At 41.4% G+C, this 9,695-nt stretch overlaps 1 protein-coding gene across 5 annotated transcripts in view; it reads right to left on the reverse strand.

The window, feature by feature from the left end:
* The window catches only part of LOC132892053 (nectin-3-like), a 163,848-nt gene extending 159,173 nt beyond the window's left edge, over nucleotides 1-4,675 (reverse strand). For all 5 annotated transcript variants that reach the window (XR_009655392.1, XM_060930406.1, XM_060930405.1 and 2 more), the window contains exon 1: nucleotides 4,234-4,675. Coding sequence is in view for 4 of the 5 variants with exons in the window: in XM_060930406.1 (XP_060786389.1) it covers nucleotides 4,234-4,306 (73 nt within the window). In the remaining variant the exon portion in view is untranslated. The remainder of the gene's footprint in view (nucleotides 1-4,233) is intronic.
* Between the last annotated feature and the right edge of the window lie 5,020 nt (nucleotides 4,676-9,695).

The raw sequence follows: 9,695 nt of genomic DNA on the forward strand, positions 1-9,695 counted from the left end.
GCAAACTGCAGATGAGCAGCAACGTTCTTTTTGGAGAGCAGTGGCTTTCTCCTTGCAACCCTGCCATGCACACCATTGTTGTTCAGTGTTCTCCTGATGGTGGACTCATGAACATTAACATTAGCCAATGAGAGAGAGGCCTTCAGTTGCTTAGAAGTTACCCTGGGGTCCTTTGTGACCTCGCCGACTATTCCACACCTTGCTCTTGGAGTGATCTTTGTTGGTCGACCACTCCTGGGGAAGGTAACAATGGTCTTGAATTTCCTCCATTTGTACACAATCTGTCTGACTGTGGATTGGTGGAGTCCAAACTCTTTAGAGATGGTTTTGTAACATTTTCCAGCCTGATGAGCATCAACAACGCTTTTTCTGAGGTCCTCAGAAATCTTTGTTTGTGCCATGATACACTTCCACAAACATGTGTTGTGAAGATCAGACTTTGATAGATCCCTGTTCTTTAAATAAAACAGGGTGCCCACTCACACCTGATTGTCATCCCATTGATTGAAAACACCTGACTCTAATTTCACCTTCAAATTAACTGCTAATCCTAGAGGTTCACATACTTTTGCCACTCAGAGATATGTAATATTGGATCATTTTCCTCAATAAATAAATGACCAAGTATAATTTTTTTGTCTCATTTGTTTAACTGGGTTCTCTTTATCTACTTTTAGGACTTGTGTGAAAATCTGATGATGTTTTAGGTCATATTTATGCAGAAATATAGAAAATTCTAAAGGGTTCACAAACTTTCAAGCACCACTGTATGTATTGTATGTGTGTATATATGCATAGCATAAGTATTTGTATATATGATTTGATTTGGGCTTTATTATACCATGTTGGTATGGTTTTTTTGTATATATAGTTTATTATGGTGGAAAGTGACGTTTGATTAACGGTGGTATAGAGTGCTTCGAGATCAGCACAAACCCGGCGGCGGCCATATTGGAAGTCAAACGTCACTGTGTCAGTGCATTGTTGTTGCTCAGCGAAGCAAAATGCCGAACACGTGTGTCATTGTTGGCTGTAGTAGCCGGGGGGGAAAAGGGTGGCAAAAGCTTCCACAGACTCCCTAAAGTCGTGACAAACCAGGGAATTGCAGCACAGGAGAAAAGCGAGCGGAGGAGACGACAGTGGCTGGCTGCCATTAACCAATCAAATTTAGGACAACTAGACTGTATCCAGATTTGTTCTGATCACTTTGTGACAGGTAGGTTAAATTGTCTTGAATTTCATAGTTACTAAAATAAATGTGATACAAACTATTATCTTTTAATGATTAATGGATGTGTCACATTAGGTAGCTTATGTCTACTGCAGTGCATTGTTGCATCAAATGGCATTTAAGATCTAGGCCTAGTAATGTTTATGTACACATGCTGTTAGTACAAGTTACATACTAGGCTTTCATTTTATTCACTGACTAAAATAATTGATAATTATGCGGCAACAAGCTGGGGTCAGCTTTCCATTCCTTCTCACTAACAGTGTATGGATCTACATTCCCAATGAAACGTACCTTCTCAGCATAACGCTCCCGTGCCTGCTTATCCAAACTTTCACAGTAGTGCTCCATCACTTCAGATGTCTAAATTCTTAAAAAAATCCAAGCTTCTAATAAGCCCTCTAACGCAGAAACGAATCGGTGAATGTTTACTCTATGATGTGTACTCTATGCGCGCTCTGGAGCGAGTGACTTCCAAGATGGTCGCGCCGACCGCATGGTTACTATTTTTAGCATCATCTCGGAGCACTCTATCGACCCCTTTGCAGTAAACGTCATTCATACGAAAGCGGAAATTGCACGCGCAGCCTGGACCCAAAAAAGACTCAGAAATGCCTAGTTGTTGTGTTGTCAGGTGTCAGAATCGTAGCAGTGATGGGGTTAAAATGTTCAGAATTCCAGCAGGATCTCACCCATTCAAAAAAAATAAAATTAAATAAAATTAAAAAAATAAATAAATAAATTTTAAAAAAATCGCTGACGTCTATGACTACAAGCCATCAAACGTGTAGACTGGGATGAAAGCACCATCAAAAATGCGCGGGTTTGCAGCGCCCACTTCATCACAGGTAAGATCAGGCAATTTATTAAATCTTTCTTTTTTATTCTTTCTAGTCTTCGTTTATTGATGTAGCAAAATACTTTGGTAACGTTTGTCTGATTAGCTGGGTCATAGTTACACAATGTAATGAATATTGTTAGCATGTTAACTTAGCTTTGCATGCAGTTTTGTTTGTAGGAGAGGTCTCGCTTGACTCAAGCAGTCCAGATTTTGTGCCATCATTATTTGTGTCTGCCGAAAATCACAATTTTAAAGCAAGGATGGAAAGGTAAAATTGTGTGCCCTCACTCTAAATGCCAACTCGCGTTGACTGCTCTAACCTAGCTCCCGCCCCATTCAGTTTCATTTCTGCTCTCTGCCTCTCGCTTTTTACGCAGCTCTGATTTCTCTTAGCTGCACTCTTTACACTATCATTCCTTTCATGCCATCACCTCCTGCAAATTGCTGTTTAGTGTTGGGATTTGCTGTTGTAGCTAAAGCCACATTGCCATCACATCACTGGCATAACTTGATTAAAACAAAATGAATATGAATGTCCCATTGTTAATCAAGTTGTACATGCCCGCACATAATCATATGCGTCTAAAGACTTGTAGGCAGGAAGTTTTTCATGGGTGTACACTGAAGTCTTGTCAATAAGGTACGAGTATATATCTGGCCATTGTATACCAGGGAACTTACTAACATCGTCCGTCCACTCTTTAATTAAATGCGGATCCGGTAGGCGATGTCCACTTGTTAGAGTTAACTTATTTATGTAGCATTCTCGATCTTGTAACGACAATTGTTTGGCATAATCTGACAGCTCATAATGCCGGTCTATGGGCAGCGCCATTGTTTCTGGGTCCAGGCTGCGCGCGCATCCTGGCAACGGTCGGTTTGTTTACAAACATGCGAAGGGGTCTATAGAGATCTTGCAGTCACGTGACCGGAAAGTACACAACCGCCATCTTGTCGGTCAAAAACACCGCTGAATACTGCTGCACTCGTGTGCAGAATGGATCAATTTCAACCAACGGACTACACGGACTACACTACACTAATGAACAGATAACTAGATATATGTCTAAAATAAACGATCTACAGATTTGTGACCCTTATGGCTTACCGGACGGAGTTTTCACGACCGGATTTTGAACTGCCAGCGGAATACCCGGACGTGTATAATTACCTCATTAACTTTCCCTCGCTGTTCAGTGGTGAAGCACTGCGTGCCTATAAATCTCTGGACAATTATCTTTACAGAAATTCAGGATTTGTCAGCGACTCAGATGTGGCATCTTGTAAACAAGAATCCTCATTGGACGGGTAAGTCACTTAAGTATTGAGTATAGCACTGACCAGCTGATTATAGAATAGAATAAGGTAATTCCAGCTCGTCCGTCTTGTTTACATGGATCTGGCGTTGGAGAGGTAGAGGCTTGGCAGTGGAGATTTGAGTAGCTGTTTTCTGAGCTTAGTCAACAGGCCGGCTCTGCAGCCTCGCTTTTGCTTCCGCTCCCGGCGCCGCCTCCTTCGCTTTGCTTCCAATAACAATCCACGGAGACCCCGCTGGTCTCGCTATCTCGTCCGGAATGTTTTTTTTTTCTCGTCCGGAATGTTGTACATGCGATGGAAATCGCTACAAACCGTCATTTTCTGCTGGAAACCAATGTCCAGTAAGTCCATACGGTTGTAGTGGACATTGAAGTCCGGTACAGACGAACAACACGCAAAAATACACACAAAAAACAAAAACCGTGCACAGGTAGGGAGAGCTTGTAGCCGCAGCCGTTGTAGTAGAATTGTATATAGTAGGGTTTTCCAGAAGAAAAGGTAGAAGTAAAAGCAGAAGTAGAACCAGAAGTAGAAGGCGGAATATGGCGTTTGACCGACAAGATGGCGTCTGTCACAATCTGGATCGGCTGTGACGTCACATGCAAGTGCTCCATTGAGGGTTAGGATTTGATAAGTTATTTACTTCTTCCTAATTATTTACGAACATTATGTTATTTCCCCACTACGCTACGCTATTCTGTTTATGACGATGTTTTGATGATTGCATTTTTTATTTTTAGTTTGTTTTTATATCTTCTTTACTGTTCGGAATAAAGCAAGAAAGCAAGCAAGCAATCAAGTCTGCCGCCCCCCGTGTAAACAGAGAAAGATTTGGTACTCTTACCTGTGATTCTGCTGCAGAGGGAAAACAGAGAAAAAATAAAGCTGACCAAAGTAAATCTCTTTCCGAAATGCATTTCCCCAGTTCCAAAGCATGCTGCTCATATCACACACAGCCGGAAATGTCTAATTAATGCATCACTAATTTGTTACCGAGACCCAATCAGACTGAAATTACACTTTTGTTTCGACTCGAGTTTATTCTGGGTGGGTTTCACAAACAGTGGAAATCTAATGACGCACGAACGTTCATGATAGATCATTTTATCAGTTCGTGTCCTCCAGACTGAAACAAAAACTCGGTATATTTAATTTCCTACAGGGCTCAGCCGAGCGCTTCAACACCGCATAAACAAATCCGGCTGACTAATGATGAACATTTACGACTCCAAAAACAAAGAGCAGACGACTTCTTCCCTCTTCTTTACGGTTTTATGGCTTCTTCTTCTTCTGTGTTTTTTATTGACAGCTTGCATACGACGTGCACTACCGCCATCTACAGGGCTGAGGTGTGATCCTTGAGGGAGTTATACTACTGCTTAATCAAACTGATATATATATTTTTTTTAAATGGAGAGCAGTGAAAACTTCAGATTCTATTGGCTAATCCTGTTTCCATCAGGTACCTGATTATAGCTGCTGTCTGTCTGTTGGGTGCACTAAGCAAGGTACTCAGTGATATGGGTGTCTTAATTGCCCTTTGCATCTTCTCCCTCTATTAGAGTATGCTGAACAGTGAACTAAAACATGTTCCACTCCCTCCCTTTCTCCATAATGCATACAGGCTCCTGTCTGGTGCTTTCCCACAATGTGTAACCCACTATTCAGACCTGTGTGTCCAATCCTCAGCCTTGTAATCCACACCTCCTCTCTACGTTTCAGTTCCCCACTCCATCTAATGCCAACCTTCTTCTGTAAGCTGTACAGATGTCTTCCCCTTTCCTCTTGGTCCCATCGATCCTGCCACAATTTGTTAATGTTTTCTTTAAGTATAATTTTCATTTCTGATCTACTTAAAGGGCTGATGACACGTTTTTGACATCTTTGGCAATGTTTTATAACATAAAAAGTAATTCCCGATGATCCATATATTAATTCACGAAGGCGCCTATTTTACAAGTTATGATAAAAAACGTGGCTATTTGGGCAAATTTGACGGGGCTGCAGCACCCAGGAGACGAAAGAGGAGGAGGAGCTATATGACGTCAGCGAAAGAATCTTCCTCCTAACTTACCAGTTTGTTGTTGATGCGACAGGTGTTCAGTTTATCGTTATTATTATTATACATTATATATATATATATATATATATATATATATATATATATATATATATATATATATATATATATAATATAACCGCCCAATCTGGCAACACTGCCAGTATTCCGGAGGGGGTCTACTAGTAGCTATGCCGGATCCAGCAGTCGCCTGGGACAAGGCGACTCCTCCAAAGACAGTCCTCCTGTCAGAACATGTGTTGTGAAACGACATAAGATAAAGGTACGTAGAGCTATAGATTCTACATGATAATCATAAATGTAATCATAAAGTCGGCGTGATATCAGTCATGTATTTGCTTGTGAAAGCTTGCGGCTTTCATGTAACTGCCGCCTAGCAACGAGAGGCAAAGGGTAAAGAGGGTAGGCTATCATAGATTCTATTCGGAGATCAACACAATTCTAGACTCCCAGAAGAGGAAGAGCTAGCACTAGAGATTTCATCGGCGTTTTCATGCGCCATTTCCATTGAGTAGAACCAGAGTAGAACAGCCAGTGAACCGCAGCGTGTTCTCCCGCTGATGTCACAACATGGCCGCGAGCCATGGACCCAGTTTTCTTGCGCTGTGCAATTAAAAGTTGGATATTCGCGTAACAACAGCTTCTTTTCACGTAATTATAACAGAAATCTAACATGTTTGCCATGTTGTATAGTTTATTTAAGAAATTGCATAGAGTCATGTTCGTGTCATCAGCCCTTTAAAGGAACTTCAAGTTCTACGTGCTCAGCCCCAGTTGCTTCTTTTGCCAACTTATCTGCTGCCTCATTACCCTGAATTCCTCTATGGGCAGGAACCCAAAAAAACTGCAGAAATGTTTTTTGCTGTGTTATCTTGTATATTATCTGATGAATTTCTTCCAAAAGATCCTGACGGCTTGAAGACCTTCCGCTAAGAATACTAGTTAATGAAGACATTGAGTCTGAACATACTACCGCTTTACTGGGTTTTGTCTCCTCTACCCATTGCAGGGCCAATATTATCGCTATCATTTCAGCTGAAAAAACTGAAAGAAAATCTGATGTCCTTTTTGTAATTTGAACATTAAATTGAGGGACGTGTACTGCCGCACCTGTTTTGCCATCTTGGTCTTTTGAAGCATCAGTATAAATTTGGACTGTGTCATCAAACATTATATCGATATAATGTTGTACAGTCTGATAAACACCTCCAGGTTTAACAATCTCCTTTGCTTCCATGTTGACTTGGGGAAAACAAAAAAACCAAGGGGGAATGATAGGTCTGGCAGAAGTTTTACATACAGGGATACCACCTAACCCCACCTGATTTGCCTGCTGATTTCCCTCCCACCCAAAGCTACGTACAGAATGTCCATATTCCCAACAATCTATAAGTACTCTTTTGGTAGGGTAACTGTCGTTGTGTCCCTGAAGGGTTAACCAGTACATACTTGATAACTGAAGCCTTCTGAGATCCAGTGGCATCTCCCCTGATTCCACCTGAAGCGCTGGGATGGATGAGGTCCTGAAGGCACCACAGCATATGCGTAAGACTTTAGCTTGCACTCTGTCCAGTTCTAGAAGAGAAGTCTTAGTTGCTGAATTATACACTATACTCCCATAATCAAGGGCCGGTCTGATCAGTGCAGTGTATATTCTTTTTAGGGATGTACTTGTTGCCCCCCAGTCACTTCCTGCTAAACATTTCAATATGTTAATACTCTTCTTACATTTGTCTACTGTTTTCTGTAAATGTACTTTAAAGGAAAGTTTCACATCAAACCATACACCTAAGTACCTTATACTTTCTACCTGCTTAAGTAGCTGCCCATACAATCTAAGATCCATCTTAGGATTGACCCTTTTTTTGGAGAAGCAAATGACCTGCGTCTTTTCTACAGACAAATGAAAACCCCACTTATGAGACCATTTCTCCACTTGACTTATAACAGCTTGCATCCTACTCTTTAGGCTACAGATACTTTTACCCCTCATCCATAGGGCCCCATCGTCAGCATAGAGGGCCCTATCAATTCTAAGGTCTACATCATTAAACGCATCATTAATCATAATCTCATCTCATCTCATTATCTCTAGCTGCTTTATCCTTCTACAGGGTCGCAGGCGAGCTGGAGCCTATCCCAGCTGACTACGGGCGAAAGGCGGGGTACACCCTGGACAAGTCGCCAGGTCATCACAGGGCTGACACATAGACACAGACAACCATTCACACTCACATTCACACCTACGGTCAATTTAGAGTCACCAGTTAACCTAACCTGCATGTCTTTGGACTGTGGGGGAAACCGGAGCACCCGGAGGAAACCCACGCGGACACGGGGAGAACATGCAAACTCCGCACATTAATCATAATATTGAACAAAATAGGGCTGCACACACTCCCTTGTGGCATTCCATTTTCAATATTATATGTACCAGAAAAACTTGCTCCAACTCTCACTTCTATAGTCCTATTATTCAGAAAGTCCTTAATCCAGTTATACATTTTCCCACCAATTTCCATTTTGTTCAGTTTAATTAAAAGGCGCTCTTTCCATAACATATCGTAGGCTTTCTCTATGTCGAAAAAGGTTGCCAAAACCATCTCCTTGTTCACCTGGGCCTTCCTAATTTCGTTCTCTAAAATGACAATTGGATCCATGGTGGTGTGCCCAGTCCTAAAACCGCTCTGGTGCAGAGAGAAAAGACCTCTCCTTTCAATCTCATACACCAATCTCTTAGTCAACATTTTTTCCATTAATTTGCACAAGTTTGACGTTAGAGCTATTGGCCTATAGCTCCTGACCTCCGTTTTGTCCTTGCCTGGCTTTGGTATAGGGACAATTATAGAATGCTTCCAACAGGAAGGTAGCCGTCCCTGTTCCCACACCTTATTATACAGTTTTAATATTACACTCTTAGACATATCAGATAGCTGTTCAATTAGTTTATAACATACTCCATCTTTGCCTGGAGAAGTATTTTTTGCACCAATGAGAGCTCTCTTCAGCTCAAATAATGTAAAATCTTTATCAAGTGCGTTATCACTGACTTCCTTCCTGCCCAATAGTTCTGCATTATCCTGTATCACCTGTTTCCTCCATACTAGTTCATCAGTAGACAGATTGTGGGAGCTATGAACTTTCACAAAGGCTGCAGCAAGCATCTCTGCTTTTTCACTATTCGTTACAGCTTCAGAATCATTATCTTTAAGTACTGGCAAAGAAAAATCCCTCCTTATTCCTCCCATCTTCCTAATCATGCCCCACACATCCTCAATTTTAGTATCTGACCCAAGGGTGCCGCAAAATTCCCTCCAGTATTTCTTTTTAGTGTCTTTAATAATCCTTCGAGCTTTAGACTGAGCTTGTTTATATGCTATTAGATTATCAAAGGAGTGATTTAATTTCATCTTCTTAAATGCTTTGTTCCTAGCCTTAACAGCTGCTTTGCAATCATTTGTCCACCAAGGGACCATTTTCCTTTGCCTGACACCAGTAGATTTACCTATGGTTTCCTCTGCAGTGTCACATACCGTATTATAGCCGTGATCACTGAGTTCAATTCCTCGACATCATCACCAACATGTGACAGAACCCCCATAAGTTTAACATCCGTGTTCATGCTATATAGTCCCCAATTGGCCTCTCTCATATTCCACCTAGGATGCAAATTGTCCTCCAAATGAACATAGTGCTCTCTTATCTTGACCAAAATAGGGAAGTGATCACTTCCGTTTTTAAGCACTTCCCACTGAGTGGTTCCTGCTACCTGTTCTGATACTATAGTGAGATCTATAGCTGAGTCCACCCCACGCAACACATCAAATCTTGTCCCCCTTCCGTCATTCATGCACACTAACTTACAATCATCCATACACTCTTCGTCTACCTGCCCATTGTCATCTGTTCTATTACTTCCCCATAGTGTGTTGTGAGCATTAAAATCCCCACAAATAATCAATTTGCTACTTACTTGCCTGCAGATTCTCTCAAGTAGCTCTCTTGTAATCTTTAAACATGGATTGTAAAAATTAACCACTTCAAACTTTGTATCCCCAGCCCACACTTCAGTCCCAATAACTTCCGCTTCTATATTTAATTTTAAAGGCTTATAACTAAGACCCTGTTGGATGAACATAGCTACTCCTCCTCCTGGTCCTATACCTCTATCCTTCCGTATAGCTGTGTATCCAAATATTCTGAAGTCCAGTGATGGTTTCAACCAG

This window comes from Neoarius graeffei, chromosome 9 (genome assembly GCF_027579695.1).
Source record: "Neoarius graeffei isolate fNeoGra1 chromosome 9, fNeoGra1.pri, whole genome shotgun sequence".
Classification (NCBI taxonomy): domain Eukaryota; kingdom Metazoa; phylum Chordata; class Actinopteri; order Siluriformes; family Ariidae; genus Neoarius; species Neoarius graeffei.